The following is a 24,537-nucleotide window of genomic DNA, read 5'->3' as shown; positions in this document are numbered from 1 at the left end:
CAATCCACTTCCTAATCAATCAATCATCACTTAAAATCAACCATTCAGCTCTCAAAAACAACAAAAATCAGCCAAAAAACAAGTCATTTCAACACTCAACACTAGTGTTTTAGAGGGGGATTCCCAGGATCGTGAGGAGCTCCTTCAGCGGCAGTCTACATCGACGGACTTTATCGACATTGGCATTCCTCTTGCCATCCCCGGCTCCATTTCTTCTTCGGCCTTCAGCCACATCCAGGATCTGAGAGGGGGTGTTAGCAGTCATGTTTGTCATGCCTTGTCATCTCCTGCTTGTGAGCCTCAGTCTGAGTCAGACGAGGACATTAGGAGCTCTGACATGTCTGTCATGTGTTATGATGGGGGAGGCTAGTCACTCTTGACTGACTATCTTAGGATGTGTATTTCCTTTTGGCCTCTTTTAGTGGGAAACACTGGCTGCCTGGCCACCTTTTTGGTCACTGTTGTGGGGCGCCCATTTTAGGGCACTTTTAGGGTTTGCGCCCATTTTAAGGTTTGCGCCCATTTTAAGGGTTAGGGTTAGGGTTAGGGTTTGTCCGTTGCCTATTTATTGGCAGCCCCCCTCCCCACTTGGTCAGTTGTCTTCTTGCAGATTCCGACACTCCTTCTCCCCCGTGGTGGTGCTGCCATCGTCATCAGCCTGATCTGGTGCCCTCACTAACGCTGTGGGCTGCGTGCAGGGACTGATCAGTCCATTTCAGTGTATTCAGCATTCATTTCAGTCAGTGCAGATTTCTCTTCCTTATTTTCTGCTTTCTCTCTCTCTCTCTCCCTCCGTGTTCGTATTTCCTCTTCCATTGCGCACTCTCACAGTAACAACCATCTCAGGACTGTTTTTACTGCATTTACAGCAGCCCTTTCTTGTTCAACTAGCCTCAACATACTAAAAAGGCTGCTAAATAGGTTGCTCAGAATGCAAGGGGGCATATTTTGTGGAAAATTTGGAAGTAGACGTTCTTCTTGATGAGTATGCATTCATGAGCTGACAATTGGATGAGGATCAGCGTACTTCATTTTGTGGAAAATCTGGAAGTAGACTCTCTTTTTGATGAGTATGCATTCATGAGCTCACATTTGGATGAGGATGAGCCTACTTCATTTGATGACGCACAAAGAGGATGTACATTGGTTGTAGGCCATGGAAGAGGAGTTGGACTCCATTGCTACTAATGGTACTTGGTGTTGAGAAACCCTTTACCCGCAGTTTGCGTTTTTGCATTTCTGTGTTTTGCGTTTAGGGTTTGCAGCCCCAAAAAGGGGCACTGTCCTAGACTGACTATGCCTATTTATAGGACACTCTTCATTCATTCCTTACGGCTGATTCATTCAGTCTGTCACCTCTTCTCTCCAGCCTCTCCACTACCCTCACACCCCTTCAGGAGGACATTGCGGTTCGTGGTTCGTGGCTATCTTCATCATCGTCCTTGTGCTACGGCACCCTTGGTCCCTTGTATCACATTCACCCCATGATTCGGAACTTCATCATTCCATTCATCAGAGTTTCTTCTCTCTTCTCTTCTCTTCTCTTCTCCATGGTTGCCAAGTTCACTCTGTGTTCCTCCCCGCAAACCCTACTGTCTCGTTGGTACGTCATCTTTTGATATGGTATCAGAGCCGGTTTTGCTCAAATAGTGGCAAAGATCCTCCACTCCAGTGAAGGCAAAGACTAGTGGCGGGTTCGGCATCCACTTCTTCTTTCGCTGCATCAAAATCTCGTTTTTGCAGGTTTCAGGTGTTTTCAGCTTGCTGCCCACACCCCTTGCGGAGGACATCGCAGTTTGAGCTGTCCCTTGCTTTCGTCTACAGTTTGGCGCCTGTTTCTAGCCTTCCACTCACAGTTTGCAGCTGTTTACAGCAGAACGACCGTTGTTGATTACTCTCCATTCAGAAAACAATCTCGTTTTTGCAGATTTTAGGTATTTTAGCTTGCTGCCCACACCCCATACACGAAGGCCAGACAGCTCCCAAACCAAAGAGCCCCACCGGTCCAAGCTGGCCATTGCTGTCTACAACAGTCTGGCGCCTATTTCCAGCCTATCACATACTGTTCGGAGCTGATTTCGGCATATTGACTGCTGCTGCTGCTGTGTTTCCTGCGTTTTTAGTCTTTCTCTCACCTTTTGCCTACGTTTTTAGTCTCTCTCTCCTGCAGGCTGTCTTGCCTGCGTTTTTAGTCTTTCTCTCACTTGTTGCTTGTGTGCCTGCGTTTTTAGTCTTTCTCTCTTCTCACGTGCATTTTTCTATTGGTTGGAACCTCTTACTGTTGGTCGCATTCTCCTCAAACTCATACTTCACTTCCAATCCTTTCACTGCCCTCCCATCCCTTGATGCGAACATTGTGGTTCGTGCTTCACACTACCCTCACACCCCTTGAGGTGGACATTGCAATTCATGGTTCATGGTGGCTGACCTCTTCCTTCTTGAGGAAGGCATAGTGGTATCCATGCTTCTTTACCAATAGATATCCATACTACTGGGTGCTCCTATTGTGGCATCACCGGACACACCACCGATGCTTGCCGACTTCGACCTTTGCTCCCCATCCCCCCCCGGAGTATATGTGTCTTCCACTAGGCACTCCTTGTGCCATCTCTCCTTTTTGGGCCACAGAAAACACTCTCCATTGGCTATCAGAGTTGGCTATTAGAGTACTGTGCTCAAGGCAATAAGACATCCGATGCGCACTAAGTCCTTTCAAGCACATGGAGGATCGATTGGCGCTACGACCTCCTGGAGATTGTCACAATGCGAGCGGCAGTCTTCTCCCACTTATTTTTAGGTATAGTGGCTTCCATAATCTACGGATCTGCAGTTTGCTCCATCGAGAGACAGTGATTGTTTGATACCGTCTCCTCGACAGTATGCTCCTTCGAGAGACAGTGGGTGCTCGACTCCTTCCTCTTCTTCGGCTACCCAGTCTGCTCCATTGAGAGACAACGCATGTTGCCCACCTCTTGCTCATTCTGAGCCCCACCTTCTCCACCCTTGGCTCATCTTGAGCCTCCTCCTTCCCCACCCTCTTCCACTCAGGCTCGAGAGGCCACTTCTAGGTGCTTTCTGGCTTCCTCTTCGGCACCCCAGATACCTTCTTCGGCATGACCGGTGGTACTTCCTTCGTCATCAAACATTTCAGAGTCCGTGATTCATGAGTTTTTGGATTCCCTATCTACTTCAGAGGGGATTCAGAGGGGGATGTTATTTCTTTGCCCTCAACGGGAGCATCTACTTCTTCTTTGACTTCAGCGGGGGCCCCTCCACCTCCCACCTCAGAGGGGGAACCTACTCCACATGAAGTTCTTCACCCACTCTACTTTCTTGGGGTGGTTGTCTTCGACCAGTTATCTCTTCTACTGATATCCAGGATCTTGAGGTACCACCTAGATCGGAACCTGGGAGGTTTAGCCGTGACTTGGTGACGAGGCCTTCGTATTCCTTCCAGCATGGATGCACGGAGTTAGTGGCTTTTCTCCCGAGGTTGAGTTTTAGGTTCTCTAGTTCACTCTGTCTACTGTTATTTATTGTAGATTCCCTTTCCTGTGGAAATCTTGGATCTTAGTGATCCTCTACCTCCTCTATCTCCTATGCATTGCATGTTTTCATCATCTTTGTACTAGGGCGCTTGGGCAAGTGAACAATCTCCCCATGAGGGACACTGTCCAAGTGGCACCTGTTGCATGAGCATTCTTCAGCATGTAGCATTGCATCTTCACCTCACTCTTCTCTTGTTTCCCTTTTTGGGCCTGATAGGGGGTGTTGAGAAACCCTTCACCCGCGGTTTGCATGTTTGCGTTTCTGCGTTTTGCATTTAGGGTTTGCAGCCCCAAAAAGGGGTGCCATCCTAGACTGACTATGCCTATTTATAGGCCATTCTCTCATTCATTCCTTACGGTTGATTCATTCAGTCCATCACCTCTTCTCTTCAGCCTCTCCACTACCCTCACACCCCTTCAGGAGGACATTGCGGTTCGTGGTTCGTGGCTATCTTCATCATCTTCCTTGTGCTATCCCTTGTATCACATTCACTTCATGATTTGAAACCTCATCATTCCATTCATTAGTTTCTTCTCTCTTCTCTTCTCTTCTCCATGTTTGCCGAGTTCACTTTGTGTTCCTCCCCGCAAACCCTACTGTCTTGGTGGTACATTATCTTTTGACACTTGGGACCTTGTTGAGTTGCTATTTGGCGAGAAGGCTATTGACATGAAATGGGCTTTTAAACTAAAACACAAGGCTGATGGTTCAATCTATACTCATAAGGCACACTTCGTTGCCAAAAGTTATGCTAAAAAAAAAGGCATAGATTTGATAAGACTTTTTCTCCTACATCTTGTATGACAGAAATTAGATGTGTTACTACAATGGTTGCCCATCGTGGATGGAAAGTACATTAGCTAGACATTAAGACAACATTTCTTAATGGTGACCTTCATGAGGATGTCTATGTATCACAACGTCCGGGTTTGTGGTTAAAGCCAAAGAGCACTTAGTTTGCAAGTTAAACAACTCTTTGCATGGCTTGAAACAAGCTCCTCATGCATGGTATTTGAAGTTAGATGCTTATTTGAATAGCAAAGGGTTCAGGAACAGTCCAATTGGACCTACTCTACACATTAAGAATGAAGGGGAGGAGGTGCTTATTTGAATAGCAAAGGGTTTAGGCCGACTGGTCCTACTCTATACATTAAGAATGAAGGGGAGGAGTTGCTGATCATCATTCTTTATGTGGATGATACATTGCTTACTAGACCTAAAGAGGAGAGAATGGCAGATTTTAAAGCTGAATTGAAGAATACATTTGCTATGTTAGATATGGGCCTTTTACATTACTATTTGGGGATTTAGTTCACCCAAAACCAATATGGTATTATCATATCATAGTCACAGTATGTGAAAAAGCTTCTACATAGGTTTAACATGCATGATTGTAAATCTATGAGTACTCTAATGGAGCAAAGGCTGAAGCTTTCTATCATCTATGCATGATGGTAGTGAGATGACTGATGTTGCAATTTACAGCTAGGATGTTGGAATCCTTATTTATCTTTGCAACACATGCTAACATATAGTTTGCAATATCTTAGGATCTTAAGTGAGTAGGTTTATGGACAGCCCACACACAATTCATTGGCAAGCTATTAAGCGGATCTTCCATTTTTCTGCAAGTTACTTAGACATATGACTTGATAGGCTTACAAGGATTTAGATTGGGTTGGAGACTCAATTACTTGGCAGTCTACTTGTGGATATTTTTTCTTTTTGGGCTTGTCATGCATTTCATGGCTTAGTAAGAAACAATCTACAATGACTACCTCGTTTTGTATGAGGGTGATTACAGAGCAATCTTCACAACAGCAATAGAAAAATGTGTATGGCTTTGCAGATTGTTAGTTGATCCATAGATTTTATTGGAGGGTCCTACACCCATTCTTTTGAATAGTCAGAGTGCTATTGTAGTAGCATGAAATCTTGTGTTTCATGCTCACATAAAACACATTGAGATTTAGTACCATTATTTCATAGAGAGATCTTATGTAAGAGAGATTAGCTTGATGTATGTTCCCATATAGAAAAATGTTGTAGATGTTTTCACCAAGGCTTTACCACGTGAGAAGTTTTAGGATTTTTGTATGTGCTTGAACTTATTACTGTTTGGTGATTGATAATCCTTGTACTTTATCACATTGGCACTAGTAGGGCCAATTCTAGGCAGTGCTTGACGTATTTCTCGTGGTGTGTCAAAGCGTGGTCAGTTTTCTTTACCCAACTGTAGCTAAGCTTCCAATTTTGCATATTGTTCAATTTTAGGATGTAGGTTTCTGTCTGTCATTGCTTTTGTCTTGTGGATAAGGGAGATTTGGAGACCCATGCGACATGCAATGTGCTCTCATTATTGGTAGTGGGTGAGAGATGCCCCCCCCCCCCCCCCCCCCCCCCCCCCCCACACACACACACACACACACACACACACACACACACACACACACACACACACACACCCTTTTCCTTTTTAGGGGGAGCCACAACCACATTTTCTCGTTTAAGGTTGGCTTGTGGCTACATCATCTTGCTTGGGGATTGTTGGATCTAGGGCTAGGGTTGCAAGAATGGACACATACTTACAATAAGAACAAGAAGCTCAAGGAGTATTACTAGGTGTGTGAGAAAAGATGTAGTCCTAGGTGGGCATGCATACATGCACGGGGAAAATACCTCCTACAGAGGGAATAAATGCCTTGATGTTTCCAAGTGTGCTTACATACATCACTACCATAACATGGTAACAAATCTCCCTTGTGTGATGAGCTAAACAGTGAGCTAGCAGTGGTTGTAGTGAGAAAAGATGTAGTCCTAGGTGGGCATGCATACATGCACGTGGAAAAGACCTCCTACAGAGGGAATAAATGCCTTGATGTTTCCAAGTGTGCTCACATACATCACTACCATAACATGGTAACAAATCTCCCTTGTGTGATGAGCTAAACAATGAGCTAGCAGTGGTTGTATACTGTAGGTGATCTAGCATAGACTACAATTGTTATACAAAGGTGAGTAAGCTCACAAGCTTTGTGAAAAGCTTCAAACTTCTCATGAGGCAAAGCTATTATAAAAGAAATCTACAACAATGTTGTGTGTTGGCGTAAGCCACATTGATCGTCCTTGCATGGAGTCTCTCCTTGACATAATGTTAATGCACTTCAATTTGCTTTGTTTGAGTGTGAAATGTTGGACTCCTTTCAATTGCTAATGTGTTCTAACTATCATTGACATAGTATTGGAGGACATCCATAGTAGCTTGGAATGCTATCTTGTATTTAGATTCATGATAAGATGTGACCACAATGGGTTGCTTCTTGTTGAGGCATGAGATAAAAAACAATGTGGTTGGGTAGGAAAATGTCATCTAGCACAGTAATTAAAATCTTTGGAGAAAATTTGATGTTAGTGAAAATGGAAGCAAAAATGATGAGTGGACATATGTGTGTTGTTACAACCAGCCCTAAATCTGAAAAGCATGCAAATTTGGTGACAATGGTCCCATCCTCATGTGATAAAACAATTGAGGGTCCCTAATGCCATTGACATTTGGAAATATTTGCATGATTGCTTGCCAATTCTTTGTGCACGGGCCCTGCATAAATCTGATCATCTCAAACATTGCAAATTTAGCGTCGGACATGGTACTTGGGTGAGGCATCCCATGGCGTATCGATAGAGAACAACATTAAATAATCTTCAGCATAATTAATGCTAAGATATGCAAACCTGTGTCCATAGGTATAAACACCTTTTTGTAGTCCCTTAAGTCTGAATTTATACTACAGTCTTGCAATATCTTGGTTTACTTTGCAACAAAGCACTGTAACTAATGCCCAAGTAATGATGCAACAAGCCCAAATCTGACATCTCAAAGATGGAGTTCAATTCAGCCTTGAAATTGACATTCTCAATTGCCTCATCACACACACAAGATGCAACGGATGCATAGCAATCAAAAGTGTAAGATGCATGTTGAGAGCTGAAACGAGTGTGACTAGGTAGTAGCCAATTTTCTGCCACGTAAAACTGGCACTAGCCACGTTGACTTGCTTCATGACTCTTCAATAGCCATGGGATGCCTTCAACGTGGCTAGTGAATGAATAATGTACCTTGAAGTCCTGTATCTCAAGGATCAGGGCAGGGGTAATGAGTTAGAGAGTGCGTCGTACTCTGAACAGATCTTGAATCGTAGCAAGGTAGCCTCCGGATGTCGAATACCAACAAACACAGCTAAGGAAGGCTGAATCTGATGCAAATGGTAGTGCAAGAGAGAGAAAGACTAAAAACGTAGGTGAGGAGAGAGAAATATTAAAAACGTAGGAAAAACCAGCAGCAACAGTCAGCATGCTGAAATCAGCTCCAAACAATGTGTGGTAGGTTGGAAATAGGCGCTAGATTGTTGCAGACAGCAATGGCCAGCTTGGACCACGATGTCCTCCACATCCAGGGTGTGGACAGCAAGCTGAAATACTTGAAATCTGCAAAAACGAGATTAAGGCTGAATGGAGGGCAGCATACCTATTCATAGAAAGTTTGGGCCCTCCCGAGTGGGTTTGTGCTTATGGGATACAGACACTCTCTTGGAACGCATTTCTTTTTAAATAAATAAGGTTTATTCCTTAATTAAGCATGTTTTGGGGCTGTTTAAGTGAAGCTAATGTATTTTTAGCTCAACAATTACTCATACCTACCATCTTGTCTAGGACGCACGACTTATCAAACATTCATGAACTGTTTGAATATGTAGCCAAAGGGAGAAGAATTGGCAGCTAAGACAGGAAGCTTCTATTTTACAGGACCGTGAAGCTCGTGATGTTTCTTAGTAAACTTATGGTGGGGAAGAGTTGTCTAGATTAGGGAGAACAATCTCTTTACCTTGATTTTAAATGCTAATGTTGCTTTCCTTTATTTTACCATCTTGTCTAGGATGTGTGACTTATCAAACATTCATGAACTGTTTGAATATGTAGTCAAAGAGAGGAATGGTAGCTAAGACAAGAAGCTTCTATTTTACAGGACCATGAAGCTCGTGATGTTTCTTAGTAAACTTATGGTGTGGAAGAGTTGGCTAGATTAGGGGGAACAATCTCTTTACCTTGATTTTAAATGCTAATGCTGATTTCCTTTATTTTTAAATCTTTTGTAGCAAAAATTCATGTTACATTTTGTTTGTTAATTAAAGGTTTTTGCTGAAGGAATGTCATATTCAAACTCCCTATATATTTGCATGCTTTGTGGGTTCTGAATTTTGGCTTTTTGTCTGAGTGCTGATTGCAGACTCTCAACTCCCAATCACATGATGTTCATAAGACAATGGACTTTGTTCCATTTGCTCCAGCCTGTGTGGTAAGCTTGAACATTTAACATGTGAGCTGCTTATGTGATTCACATCCATAAATTTCAGAATTAGAAAAGACAAAACCTACATCTCTTGCATAACAGAGTATGAATGCAATCTGGTTTATGGTTTTGTTGTTAAGATTGCCCTCTGTCCAGAGGTTCACTAGTTTCTCGCTGGCTCTGATGCCGAGTCTGTGCTGTAATTATGAATAAAACCTATTTTTTGAAAACAAGTTGATATAGTAAAAACAAGATGAATGCTTATTTGTATTGCTGTCATTTTTGGAATGTGAACATGGATTTTAAATGACATGTGAACAATAAAAAAGTGTAAATGTGGATGTTAAATGACATGTGAACAAGCACATGGATGTTAAATGACATGAGGCTCTCGCCCCTTCTAATGTTTTGAGCTACAAAAGAGCCATGTGCCCTTGTAAATTGTTTATATCTTCGAAAGGGTGATTCACATTCCATAAGTTGATGTGCCACCCCACATAATAACAAGAACTGCCTGCAAATATGAAGAATTGCAAGGTGCCAAAAAAGCATTTGGAAAACTAGGCATTTGTACCAGGAGCAGTTCACAAAGCTACTGACATTTAGTGCAGGGAAACCAGACATGCTGTGGGATTAACTGATGTGACGCTGGACTGCAACCCCCTGCTGGACGCACACTGCCTTGGCTGACATGTGCCCCTTCCCCCTTACGAAAAGAGAGAGAGAGAGAGAACAACGCGATGGCGAGGCGTCCGGTGCGTGGGCGATGGCGGATCTGATTTCCCCGTCTTGCGGACGTGTCTGCTGCCTTTGACCAACGTTCGGCCCTGCTCGTGTCATCGCGCCCTACCCTTGCCAGTATTCATCTAGGCGACCTGCTGTGTTGTCTGTCGTGCGACCTTCTTGCCTACGTCGCCCTGCTCTGCGACTGACAGGTCACCAGGACAGGGTCTGTTCCGCCCTGAATGAGCTTGTTTCGTCCTGCCTGTCCATTCGCCTCCTGTCCCTTCTGACGCCTGCTTGCGAGCGCGAGAGCGTGAGCCAGCAAGGGAACGAGGCCTTCTCTGCCTGTGGACGTGCCCTCTTTGCACAGCAGCCGTCTGTTTCTGCGCGTGTGCTTCCTAAGCCCCTTCGTCAGTCCAGTGCAGGGCCCGTTTTGCCTGAGAGAGAGAGAGAGAGAGAGAGAGAGAGAGAGAGAGAGAGGCCTGCGAGTTTCTGCCTCCCGTAAGCTCTTCACTTGGCCTCTGACCGGCATATGCAGTGATACAATATGGCTGGTTTGGATCTGGCTTTTATAGACCAAACGGTGGCAGCTCTTGGTCCGGATTCTGATACTGAGGAACCAGAGGATATGGTTCCGTGCACAGAAGAAATGCCCCCTGGTCCTAACTTCCAGCCTGCGGGCAAACGCACCAAGCATACTTCGGAAGAGACAATGTGTCACAACTCCATAGAAACAGAATTTGTATCCTTTTTCATTAATTTGTTTATATAATGATTTATTAAATTTGTTTCCTTTGCACTAATTAGATATAAAGAAAAGTGCATTGGAGCTGGCCACTGATGAGTGGTCATAGGTTATGGTGGACCCACGCGGTGGGTTAGAGAAAAGATAGTTCACACTTCCACCTATATGGCCCGATTGGGCGCCTGTGACCAGAACTCACGCATATCAGGGTTAGACTCGCACACAGAAAGGATTGATGCCTTGAAGTGTGGGCTAGATCCACCAAAACAGAGAGTTACAATCAACAAGATGGCATGATCATGAAATGCTTGTACAATGTGCATGTGTGGGCTGAAAGCTTAAAATGCGCATTTCTTTGCATAGGAAAGTCACATGAAGATTCTGATACCTTTTTTGTGATGTACACGGAAAAAGCTTTTATATGATACCCATATTGGGGGGTCCCTAAATTTTAGGAGGTCCCTAAATTTTAGGAGCCTCGAATTAGCCTAAAAATGCTAGTCCTAAAAAATAGGGATGACATTCTAAAAATAGTAAATTCTGTACCCTGACTGTGCTTACTAAATTTGGTTGTTTCTATTCTTGACAGTATTCAGCCCAAAAAGGAAGGCCATAGAGAAGAGACAAGTGTCAAGACACTTGTCACACAAGTTTTCAAGTGTCCCATCACTTGTCACATCTCATGACATGTGGCTGGACACTTGTCTTGTGCTACTCCACTTTCCCCTTTTTTACTAGCTCTTCCCTCTCCTATAAATAAGAGCTCGTTTTTCTTCATTCAGCATCATTTTTCTTTGCTGTAAACTCATGTACAACACCCATAGATAGCCAGAAACTGGTCCCATCCATCCCCATCATCATCCCCCACTTCTCCATTATCAAATTCCTCCATATTCCCTCTTCTATCACTGTTGTTTTACAGGACAACAAGCCTGTAAATTCATTACAGCACCTCGTTCTCGAGCTCTTTCTTCCGTTTTAGCAACAAGAAGCAAGCCCTATCCATGTACTGCTGATCAACGATGGAGAAAGGCTGATTTCCCCTCTTTCTTCTCTCATACTGTAAAGAAATCAGTTTTTATCATTGCATAATAGATAATGCATGTGTGTTTGTACATCTTTGCATGATCTTGTGAGAGTGATAATTACTTCTCCTCACTCTCAGGTTGATTGTTACTGAGCTCTTCCCTAAGGGACTCGGGTTGAGCAGGAATACATTCCTTCCGGGGGGGGAGGGGGGGGGGTTTTGCCCATCTTCAACCCTCAATCTTGTCTCCATTACTTTTATATTTTCATGGCTGTAATTTTGTGAGTATTTTTCATTTTCAGCTTTAAGTGTTTATTCTCTTTTATATTAAATCTCGAAAACAAGCGAATATCATAATTGTTAAGCATACTACGTTGTTCGGGCCGTTTACAGTGGTATCATAGCTTTGGCTCGGTCCTCACGCTAACACTGGTAGTTCTTACAATTATAAGTTTGTTTGTTTTTAGCTCTTGCATTGAGTGCTTGAGCATATTTTTCTTAGAGTCTCAATGGATCAGTCGAGTGCTATCCTTCAAGCCATTCAAAGTCTTAGAGAGGAGAATCAGCAAATTCGTGAGCAACTTCTCAAACTAGAAAAAGTTGAGAATCCCAAAGAATTCAAGGAAAGAAGGCCATCTGCTTCAAGGAGACAAAGCCATACCAATGAAAGGAGCCGATCAGGAAGTCCAACTACTTCTAAGAGGCAGTCCCATTCTACTTCAAGACAAAGAAAGAGATCGCGTCGAAGCTGATCCTCTTCTTCAAAGTCATCTGGCGCCTACTCTGATGGACCCTCTTCTAGTGACGAAGAGTCACACCCTTCTCGTGGAAGACCTCATCATCGTCAAAGGTATCGACATTCTTCACCCTCGTCTCCATCTTCATCCCCATCAAGCACTTCATCATCTTCAACCCCAAGATCCGGGCATGGACGAAGGCGTAAGAATAAGAAGAAGACTAAGTCACTATCTCAACTTGAAAAGAAGATCAAGTTCAGTATGTATGATGGTTCCCGAAATCCTGATCTTCTTCTGAAGTTTATTCGTCAATTTCAAATTTTGTATGGTCGTGACAAGTATAAAGAAAAAGAAAAGATTAAGTTTGCAGCTTTACATTTGACCGACTTAGCCCATACTTGGTGGACAGGGTTGGAATATGATCATGCTGCCCCAAAATCATGGCGGTCCTTTGTTCGCATGATACAAAGTCAATTTCTTCCTGTTCATTTCAAAAGAGATGTAAAAATGGAATGGGACCGGCTTTGGCAAAGGAAAAATGAGTCACTTGGTGACTATACCAAGAGATTTTGGGAGCTACTTTTGAAGGTTCAACATTTCAAGAAGATCAACAGTTCGGAAAAGCTTAGAAAGTTTCAAGGAGGTTTGCATTTTAAACTTCGTACTGCTCTTAATCATTATCATTGTTCTAGTCTCAGGGAACTCATTGACCATGCTGAGACATGGGAAATGGAGCACAATGGCAACAAATCATTCCAAAAGAATGATAAGAAGAGAGTAGCTGATGATGAGGAGTATTCAGCCCCAAATGAAGGACAAAAACAGCCATCAAATCAAAAGAAGAAGAAGCCCTATGCACCTCCTAATGCTCCTCAATTTCGCTCCAATCTATACCCACAAGCAAAGCAACTTTTCGAAGAAGAAAAGCAGCGCTTCATGAAAGAAGGGAAGTGCTTTAAATGTGGACAAATAGGTCACATAGCGAAGAAATGTCCAAACAAAGGACAAAGCAAGGTTCCTGACAACAAGCCTGAGTCGCCAGTGAAAATCAATGCTATCAGTGATATAGTTGCAAACACAACTCACACTCCAGAGATGCGCAAATTATTAAAAGCTTGGGGACAGTTGCAAGGTAAGCAAGCACTATTCTTGATAGATCTTGGGGCGAATGAAAATGTCATTTCCTTGCAATTAGCTAAAGAGCTTGGATTAAAGAATGAAGAGATAGACACTCCGGCAGAAGTTCGCCAAGCTTTAAATGTCGATGAAGGTGACACAGTGAAGACTGTGACACCCTACATTGGCAAACTCAAGTTTCAAATTCAAGGCTACAGTGACGAAGATACCTTCTGTATCGAAGACCTTGATGGTTGCGATGTGATTCTTGGCATGCCCTAGAATCATAGAGTAGATTCAACTATCTTCTCTCAGAAAAAGAAGGTAGACTCACCAACAAAGGCAAGAAGTACGAGATCCAAGATGGAGTTTCTGGAGACACCATACCTATGGTAAGCCATATGCAAGTCTCTAGAGCAATTAAGGATTGTGTTTAATGTTGTTTGCTTTATGTCACTGATGTAAAAGATAATATGAATGCTGAAAACCAAGAGCGACTTCAGCTCTTGGAAAAGTATAAAGATTGTTTTTCGGAAGATCTTCCTTATCAGCTTTCCTCAGAAAGGCCAGAAGACCATCATATTGATATTATTCCGGGCAGTTCTCCTCCTAATATAGCATCATACCGTGTGAGCCGTCCTCAACAAGAAGAAATTAGAAAGCAAGTCGAAGACCTACTCAACCGTGGGCTAATTAGGCCAAGTAGCTCACCATTTTGTTCATCGGTTCTTCTTGTTCAAAAGAAAGATGGCACATTCAGGATGTGCATTGATTATTGAGCCCTCAACAAAATCACTGTGAAGAATCGGTTTCCTATTCCCAGAATTGACGATATTTTGGATCGTCCAAGAGGCTCAAAGGTTTTCAGCCACACTGATCTAAAGAGTGGTTATCATCAAATTAGGGTAATACCACAAGATGTACACAAAACTGCTTTCCGCACTTCATACGGTCTTTATGAATTCTTGGTGGTTCCTTTCGGATTAACCAATGCACCAACCACCTTTAATCGAATGATGGAGCGCATCTTTAGAGAGCATCGACAATATGTCGGTACTTTCTTTGATGATATTCTTGTCTTTAGCAAGAATGAAGAGGAGCATCATCAGCACTTGGAGATTGTTCTACAATTACTTCAACAAAATCAACTCTTGGTAAATGGTAAAAAGAGTGAATTTTTCATGCATAAAATAAATTACCTTGGGCATGTCATCTCTTCTGAAGGGATTCAGATGGATCCTGAAAAGATCAGGATAATCCAAGAATGGCCTCATCTTCATGATGTACATGAGGTGCGATCGTTTCTTGGCTTATGCTCTTATTACCGCCGCTTCATTAAGCATTTTGCACATATGGCTTCTCCACTTCATGACCTTACAAAGAAAAAGATCTCTTTCCAATGGAAGGAAAAAGAAAAGGCAGCCTTCACAAGGCTGAAAATAGCTCTTACTTCTGGACCTGTTCTTATCATTCCAGATTTGGTAAAACCATTTGTGGTGGAAGCAGATGCTTGCGGTGATTGTATTGGTGCAGTACTAAATCAAGAAGGCCATGCCGTAGCCTTTGAAAGCCGCCGTCTAAATGATGTGGAGAAAATGTATGACATATATGAAAAGGAGCTCTTAGCAGTGGTTCATGCTTTGAAGATATGGAAACATTATCTTTTAGGCAATGAATTCCTTATTAAAACTGATCACCAGAGCTTGAAGTATTTCAAGACTCAAAAACATTTGCAGGAGAAACATGCAAGATGGGAAAATTTCTTGTGTATGTTTCATTTTCAAATTATGTACACTCCAGGAAAACAAAATGTAGTTGCTGATGCACTTTCTAGAGTGCCTCGCATTGCAACTATTACAGTGGCTCATCATGAAGATTTTCAAACGATGAAGAATACTTATGATGAAGATACTGATTTTGCAGCAATTTGGTCAAATTTACAGCAAGAAGGTTCTCATCTAGATTATTCCATCAAAGACGGTTACCTTCTCATGAACAATCGCCTTTGTGTCACTCTTCTTGTTCGACAAAAGGTGCTTAAAGAAAGTCATGAACCCCCTTATGCAGGGCATAGAGGGAGGGCAGCCACTCTAAGTGCAATTGAGCGCTACTTTTATTGACCAACATTACAAAGAGATACACATAACTTCATTGAGGCTTGTCTAGTATGCCAAAAATCCAAGTATGATAGGCAGAAGACTCTAGGATTGTTGCAATCTCTTCCAGTGCCCAAAGATCCATGGGAATCTATCACAATGGATTTCATCTCAGGTATTTCAAGAACATCTCAAGGTCATGATATAATTTGGGTCATAAGTGATCGATTCAGCAAGCAATCACATTTTATTCCATGTCATAAAACATTGAAATCCGCACAAGCTGCAAGACTTTTCATTCAACATATCTTCAGATTACATGGTATGCCTTCTGAGATCATTTCAGATAGAGACTCCAAATTCACAAGTAACTTTTGGCGTGCTTTAATTGAGAATTTGGGAACCACTTTAAAGTTCTCCTCAACTTTTCATCCTCAAACTGACGGCCAAACAGAGGTGATGAATCTCACTCTTTTGGATATGTTGAAAGCTTATGTTAGTGAACATAAGTCACAATGGGAGAAATATCTTCCATTATTGGAGTTTGCTTACAACAATACAGTGCACTCATCCACAGGGAAAGCTCCAAATGAAATAGTATAGAGTAAAGTGATTCCTCCTCCAATTATTCGCACTAAAGATAAGATTTTTGCTGCTGATGAGTTTGCTTCAGATTTTAAAACAGCAATGGATCAAGTTCGAGCCACTATCAAAGTTGCCCAAGAGCGACAAAAGAAGCAAGCAGATAAATGAAGAAGACCTTTGGCTTTTGAAAAAGGTCAATATGTCTTGCTAAAGTTTGATAAAAGCAGGCTCAAATAAGGTTCCGATCAAAATTCATCTTTTCCAAAGCTCTCCAGTAGATACTTTGGACCCTTCAAAGTGATTGAGAAAATAAATGAAGTTTCTTATCGACTTGAGCTTCCTGCTCATTGGAAAATACACAATGCTTTTTATGTAAGTTTGTTAAAACCTTACATAGGACCAGAACCAAAGGAACCCATTACTGAAGATCCCCCAGAAGTTGAAGAAACAGAGCAACTCTTGGAACCTGAACAGATTTTGTTTCACAAGGATCGAACCACGAGAAGTGGCCTTGTGACATGAAAATTCTTACTAAAATTCAAGAATCTACCCACAACAGATGCACAGTGGGTAGATGAAAAATTCATGAAGGATTACCCAGACATTCTTCAGCCATATCAAGAAGCTTTTCAGCTGAGGACAGCTGAATAAAAGTTAGAGGGCTGTCACAACTCTATAGAAACAGAATTTGTATCCTTTTTCATTAATTTGTCTATATAATGATTTATTAAATTTGTTTCCTTTGCACTAATTAGATATAAAGAAAAGTGCATTGGAGCTGGCCACTGATGAGTGGTCACAGGTTATGGTGGACCCACGCGGTGGGTTAGAGGAAAGATAGTTCACACTTCTACCTATATGGCCCGATTGGACGCCTGTGACCAGAACTCACGCATATCAGGGTTAGACTCGCACACAGAAAGGATTGATGCCTTGAAGTGTGGGCTAGATCCACCAAAACACACAGTTACAATCAACAAGATGGCATGATCATGAAATGCTTGTACAATGTGCATGTGTGGGCTGAAAGCTTGAAATGCACATTTCTTTGCATAGGAAAGTCACATGAAGATTCTGATACCGTTTTTGGGATGTACACGGAAAAAGCTTTCATATGATATCCATATTGGGGGGTCCCTAAATTTTAGGAGCCTCGAATTAGCCTAAAAATGCTAGTCCTAAAAAATAGGGATGACATTCTAAAAATAGTAAATTCTGTACCCTGACTGTGCTTACTAAATTTGGTTGTTTCTATTCTTGACAGTATTCAGCCCAAAAAGGAAGGCCATAGAGAAGAGACAAGTGTCAAGACACTTGTCACACAAGTTTCCAAGTGTCCCACCACTTGTCACATCTCATGACATGTGGCTGGACACTTGTCTTGTGCTACTCCACTTTCCCATTTTTTACTAACTCTTCTCTCTCCTATAAATAAGAGCTCGTTTTTCTTCATTCAATATCATTTTTCTTTGCTGTAAACTCATGTACAGCACCCATAGATAGCCAAAAACTGGCCCCATTCATCCCCATCATCATCCCCCACTTTTCCATTATCAAATTCCTCCATATTCCCTCTTCTATCACCTCGTTCTCGAGCTTTTTCTTCCATTTTAGCAACAAGAAGCAAGCCCTATCCATGTACTGCTGATCAACGATGGAGAAAGGTTGATTTCCCCCTCTTTCTTCTCTCATACTGTAAAGAAATCAGTTCTTATCATTGCATAATAGATAATGCATGTGTATTTGTACATCTTTGCATGATCTGTGAGATTGAGAATTACTTCTTCTCACTCTCAGGTTGATTGTAACTGAACTCTTTCCTAAGGGACTTGGGTTGAGCAGGAATACATTCCTTCTGGGGGGGTTTGCTTCAACCCTCAATCTTGTCTCCATTACTTTTACATTTTCATGGCTGTAATTTTGTGAGTAGTTTTCATTTTCAGCTCTAAGTGTTCATTCTCTTTTATATTAAATCTCGAAAACAAGCGAATATCATAATTTTTAAGCATACTACGTTGTTCGGGGCATTTACACAATGGATCATCAGGATCGTTCCTATGCTCAGGTTGCTTCTGATTCTGTGGACTCTCAAGATGTTGACTGGGAGCATTTGCTAGAGTTTGCCAACACTCTGCTTCGCGATTATGTTCAACATAATCAAGAAGTCTTTTCTGACTCTGCAAAAACTGAAGATGTCTTGGAAGCCACTGTGGACCCGAGAAATGTCTTGCGCTCCTTTTCAGTGTTTTATGAACGTGCTGTGATACTCTTCTTCATTGGTAGGATCCCACAGCTTTCCCTTATTCGCCAGTGGCTGCACAGTCTGCTACAAGGGGAATGCGTTGAAGAGATTTTTGTTGGGCCCCGAGGCTTTTTTGAGGTGCTGTTGAAATCTGATACGCACGGTGCTGCTCTCTTGTCTATACTGCCTTTGTTCTTTGATCGCCGTTTGGTCCATGTTGTGCCATGGCGCCCAATGGTAGATTTTCAGCGCTTGCTGCAACATGAATGCCCTGTGTGGGTTGAAGTGGAAAACTGTCCGGCTGTCTATTGGCTACTGTTAAAGGACGCCATGGCTGCTGTGGGCACTGTTCTGTTCCCCCCAAGCCTAAGGGCCGTGAATCGTAACCGTTTGTATATGTTATGGGACACTTCTAGGAAAAGGCCTGCTTGGTTACGTCTTAATTGCTCTGGCATGTATACTTTACACTTTTGTTTGAAATGGGGCAACTTTGCAGGACATTGCTTTTCGTGTGGAAAATTAATGCATTTTATGGCCGAATGCCGAGAGAAGCACCACACTTCAGATGCTGAGCATGTTGCGCTGCCCATGGAAGATATAGTGTGTGATGCTCCGTCGCAGGATGCTATCCAGCCACCTAAAGTTTTGGATAAAGGTAAACAACAGGTTTCGGGTTTGGATTCCCGTGGCAATGACTGGGTCGATGTACGCGCAAAAAAAGGCAATAGGCTTGTTGTTGACATGGTGGATACTGTGCCTACTGCCTCATAAGATTCCATGTGTACTTATATGCGTACGAAAGAAATGTTGTCTTTAGAGCATTCTGCTCCTGCTATGGTTTCCTCTGCTCCCCGTTAACAGGCCACTAGAAGAGTGTATTCGGATGGTCCAAAGGATCCACCTGCTAAGCTGGCTTTTGATACAAGAGATAAGGTCATTACCCCATGGGATCGTCGTTATCCCCGTTCCATCCCCAAGACAATGGACATACCGTCTACCTCCAAATCTGGTCGTCAGAACTCTTTTGCCGTGTTAGTTGATTTTTTGGATGAGGGAGTCCTGGATATTCTCGCAGAAAATGTCAAATCGAGGCACGCTGTGCCTCGTACCTGATTTTCTTTTGAATACACATGAAAATAGCCACGTGGAATGTGCGAGGAATTTGTTCTCGCCACAAGCAACATGCCATGTGGACTGTATTGCATGAGAATCAGTGGGATGTCTTGTGTGCTGTTGAGCACAAGAGTCACGGTGAAGCAGGAAAAGTTGTGGATTGCCATGGCTTTCGTTTGTTCTATGCAGGGACACGTGCCATGCATTATTCTGGTTTGCTCATGATTGTACATGAAAAATATCAGCCTGTTTTTATTAAAAATGATGTACATGGCCGCTTTGTTGTGATTGAAATTTTATTCGAAGGAGAGATCTTATGGTTACTTGGCCTCTATGCTCCGAATGATCCTTTATCTCGTCGGGAGCTTTGGCATACTTTGCAGACTTCCTTGTCACTTGGCAAATGGGGTTTTTTGATGGGGGATTTCAATATGTGTGTTGATTCTTCGCAGTCCACATCGGAGCATTCGGTAATGGATGCACCGGAAAGTCGTATGTGGCATGAGTTGGCTCTTGCTGTTCTTAAGCAAGATCTCTAGTCTTGGCTACATCCTTCTTCTATAGGGTTTACTTTCCATTCTGCCCAGTATGCAACAACATGGTCGCGGTTGGACCGCATATACATCATGCAGAATGATGATTTCCTTCCTGAGATGCTCGAAATGAAAGTGTTGCAACAATATGCCTTGTCGGACCATTTCCCTCTACAGCTTGAGTTGCTTGCACAACCCATTGCACCTTTTAAGCAATTTCTGGAGAGACTCCCTTTGCGTTTCAACTCGTCTTATTTGAAGCATGCAATCTTTCAGGGCTATATGCAGCAATTGATTGATAGATTCTTATTGGACTTCTCCTCTCAGGGCACTGCTTCGTTTGAACGATTGCTCTCTAATGTGCAGCGGATTGCTCGGCAGTATGGGATTCATCATGCCTCTCTTTGTCGGCGGCGTTGACAAGCAGCGGAGGACCTGCTGGCTTTGCTTCGTTCTTTGCTGGTGGACACTCCAGATGATGAATTTTTGCTGTCACTGGCAATGCGTGTGGTTGATCTTATTAAAGAGTTTCAGTTGAAATCTTATCAGCAGGCCAAATTGCAACATCTGACGGAGACTTTGCAAGATAGTGCTTGTCAGACTCATAAGTTCTTTCGAGCTCTCCATGCCTCTCCTGCTCAAGAGAATATGGCTAGACTCCAGGATGCAGAAGGCCAAATATTCCTTGATCCGCAGACTATTGTGAATATGTGTAGGAATTATTTCCTCGACCTTCTTGGTTCCACTTCTCCACCTTCAGGCCAAATTACTCATGCCTGTTCAGTTTTTTATGATCTGGTCCGCAATCAGGTTTCGCAGGACATGCAAGCTACTATGAAGCAAGGCATTCTAATCAGGAGGTCGTACTGATTTAATTAGACCTGGAAAAGACTTTTGATTATCTGGACTGGTCTTTCATTGCAGAACTTATGTCTACTATGGGCTTTGGTGCTCGGATGTCTCGTCTTATCTACATCATCAGTGCTGCGGCGTCTTCGCGAGTCATGCTGAATGGAGGTGTTACCGAGCCATTTGTCCTTGCCTGCTATGTCAGATAGGGGTGCCCTTTGAGTCCTCTCTTCTTTGCCCTTGCGACTCATCCAGTTCTTTCGATGTTATCTCATATGGCAGCTTCTACTCAGTTGGCTGGATTGTCGCTTTCTTTTGGAGAGCACTTCATTAGTTAATCCTTGGCTGATGACAGCTTTATGATTCTGTGTGCGGACAAGGATAACCTTCGCAAAGCATTAGATGTTTGGGCTCTCTTTGGTCAGGCTTCCGGTCTTCGCATCAATGCTTTGAAATCAGCCATTCTCAGTTGCACGGAGTGGGATTTGCAATCATTGGGCCGCGCCATGTGCTCGGATCATCATCCGTGGGTCGTTATAGCCCGTTATTTTCTTGAGGATCACGGGCTTCTGCATGGTAATACCCAAATTCGGAGTTCTTGGTGGCATGTTCTTAATGCTGATTCTCGGTTATCCAGTTCTTCTTCATCTCTGCTTGCCCATTTGGTATGTTCCTGGAGATAGGTCCTCCGGAAGGCTCAATGGCATCCAGCGGAGGATCGCTTAGCTACTAATTCTTTTCAATTGGAATTGTTGGCAGTCTCGCGGTTACTTTCATGGGAAGGTAAACATGAGCTTCGACCAAAATTCAACTGCATTGCACGTTTGGGCTTAACTTCAGTCGCGGATGCCACCCTTGCCAGTCACAATGTGTTGATATCCTTTCGTACAGCTAGGTGGCTTTTCAGGATCCCTCGTGGATACAGGCATTTATGGGAACAGCTTTTGATGTTGCTCCAAAGCAGACAACCCTTTCCTGGCCTTGCTTCGGATCGTCCCTGGCAGGACTGGGACTTTGCAGGCCGGCTGAATTTAGAAAAGGCTTCAGCTAACCAGGTGTATCATCTTCTGATTAAAGATCATCAATGGCTGGTTACTAAAGCTAATACTCTGTGGGGATTGCGTAAATCTAGGTCATGTTGGAGGGCAACTGTGATGGAGGGCTGGTTGAACAAGACACCCTTCAAATATAAGGTCTTTCTTTGGAGGGTGATGATTGGTGGTCTTCCGCTTGCTTTAGCTCTTTCCAAGCGTCGAATCTCCAATGGCAACTATTTCTTTTGCACCACCAGTGTGGAATCCGCCTATCACCGATTTATTTCTTGCCCCATCGCTAAGAAAATCTGGTCATTCTTGTCAGCCGTTTGGCGAGCGGTGGTTGGTTTCTCGCTACGCCCGTTTGATTGGGTTTTGTGCAGCCCAAATACCCCACACCGACACAGCCACATATAAAGATCGTGTTTCACTTTCTTCGATATTGGGGCTGTTGGCATAACTGGACCGTTCAGAATGCTTTTCTTTTTGATTCCGCCTATAATGTTCAGCGGCATATTGCTAGGCTTAAGGGTCTCTTGTATTGGCAGATAGATCTTCTCCGGCACTCTGACATACTCTCTCGGGAGGACTTACGTCCCTAGCATATGGCAATTTCCTCTGCATCTTTGCCATGACTTTGTAACTCTTAGGTCGTCTGGTTCTTGTAGAGAGACAGTGTGTTCTTTACACACGATGGGGTAGAGCCATCGTGTATCTTGTAATCATGTAAACTTGTACCTTTTTCGTAATTATACAATTACCTTTTACGAAAAAAAAAAGAGAGAGGAAAAAACCCACCCACTCCAGAACCACCAACCCTTCTGGCATTCTGCCACCTGTCATGCATGCCTTCCCCTCCCTGCTCGCCGCCTCTTGACTGGATCACCACCCTCTGTCCTGGCCACTGCCCCCTATCCTGGCCAGCATCCCTACGTACTGAGCTGACGTCCTTTGGCTTGTTGCCTGTGACCACTCCCTTGTCCTTCCTGCCACCGCCTGTCCAGCTTGCCACCTTCCCCGTCCTGCTAGCTGCTCCCCACAGCCTGCCTACTTGCCGCCATCTGGCCCGCCTACTCTCCCGGCTTAGCCCGTTGCCCCCACCTCCTCAGCCTTTACCCCTACATGGGTGCCCCTTCCTACCTCTGCTGTCCTAGGCACCCCCTTCCATCAGATTCCAGCCATGGATGCGTCTTCAGCTTTTTCCTCCACCCTATTGGCCTTTGGTTGATTCGTTGCCCAAGTTGCTTCTATCTACCCTATTTCAGCACATGCCCTCTAGATGTCAGAATTACCACAGCAAAGAGCTCGGCATCAATCGACCAAGTAGCGCCAGCACCACTGATGCATGAAGTTAGCAAGTCACATGAGATTGCAGTCAGTCAGTCCACCACTGCTAGGGGCTCCAATGTAGTCCCTGCACATCTATGGCTGATGCCTTTTTGCCAATCTGCTTCATTGTAGACATAGAGCTTAGACTCAAGCACAGAGTGATGGCCTTAAAGGCATCCTCTTTGGCCTAGACTGGTTGGGATTGCCTCCCCATTTGCATTCTAAAGGACTCCTTGCAGGCAGCTCTTATTGGTAACCTAGCTAGGATCATCCGAGTGGTATCCTTAAGAAAGGGATGCTTCATGCTTCAATTCAGCTCACCACCAGATAGAGGTAGTGCTTGCCACCAGTTTGCTTGACATCCGGCCCTAATGATATATTTTAAGAGATGGATGCATGGTCGGGACTACTTATTTCTCAAGGATGGCACTGCGATCACTCTCTCTTTTGTGGCCTTGGGTATTTCACTCCCTACCTATTTGAGATTGATAGTGCCTTCAACCATGTCATACAGAGAGGAATTTTACCAAGAGTCTCTCATAGGGCTCGCATCGGTACCCATCTACGAGAGTCATTGTGTCCACAGAGTCCTAACATACCCTTTCGAGGACCATTAGGTTTCCCTTCATCCACGGGCTATCCAATAAACAATATCTCCAGCAAAGGTGAAGACATAGCCAGAGGTGAACTTCCTACTATCTGCATGTTCTACATAATTAGAGTCAGTGTATCCCACGACTCTTGTATCTTGGCCACCATAACAAATGCACATAGCTGTTGTGCTCTTCATGTGTCTCATGATATCCTTGACGACATCCCAATGTCATCTGCCAGAGGTGTAGCGATATAGCATGCCACAACTCCCACTATAAATTCTATGTCAAGACAAGTGGCTATCATGGCATACATCAAACTGCCCACGGTGGATGCATAAGGAATCTTGGCCATCTCGGCTTTTTGCTCATTAAACCGCGGATAATCGTCTTGACTAACCTTCACATGAGAAGGTAGAGGACAGCCAATAGGCTTACCATCCTGCATATGAAACAACTTTAAGGGCTCTTTGGATATACTCGTATTGTGACAAATAAAGGAGCCCCTTAGAGCGATTGTGTGTGATGCGCATCCCAAGAATGTGCAAGGCTTGTCCCATGTCCTTCATCTCAAAGTTCTTCTTGAGTTGAATTTTCAAGGCATCGAGCTCATTATGAGCTCTCCCAGCAATAAGTATATTGTCCACATAGAGTACCAAAATCATAAGGTTGGCATCACAAGCCTTCTTCATGTATAAACAAACACAATTCTAAAGTACTACTGCTATATCCTTGTGAATGCATAAAAGCATCAAACTTGTGGTACCATTCCCTAGATTCCTGCTTAAGGTCATAAAGGCTCTTTCTCAACTTGTACACTAGGTGTTCTGTGTCTATGTTTTCAAAGCCCTTAGACTATTGCATATAGATCTCATCATGCAAGTCCCCATATAAAAAGACCGTCTTTACATCCATCTGA

General features: G+C 43.3%; 1 protein-coding gene across 2 annotated transcripts in view; it reads left to right on the top strand.

Moving 5' to 3' along the window:
• Window positions 1-24,537, top strand: part of POD1 (POLLEN DEFECTIVE IN GUIDANCE-like protein) — a 143,400-nt gene that overhangs the window by 108,162 nt on the left and 10,701 nt on the right. For both annotated transcript variants that reach the window (XM_087684361.1, XM_087684360.1), the window contains exon 12: window positions 8,834-8,902. In XM_087684361.1, the coding sequence (XP_087540487.1) occupies window positions 8,834-8,902 (69 nt within the window). The remainder of the gene's footprint in view (window positions 1-8,833; window positions 8,903-24,537) is intronic.

Source organism: Lygodium microphyllum, chromosome 9 (assembly GCF_053477565.2).
Source record: "Lygodium microphyllum isolate KBCC chromosome 9, Lygodium_microphyllum_v1.1.10, whole genome shotgun sequence".
Lineage (NCBI taxonomy): Eukaryota > Viridiplantae > Streptophyta > Polypodiopsida > Schizaeales > Lygodiaceae > Lygodium > Lygodium microphyllum.
This window is presented reverse-complemented; position numbering and strand designations above follow the sequence as displayed.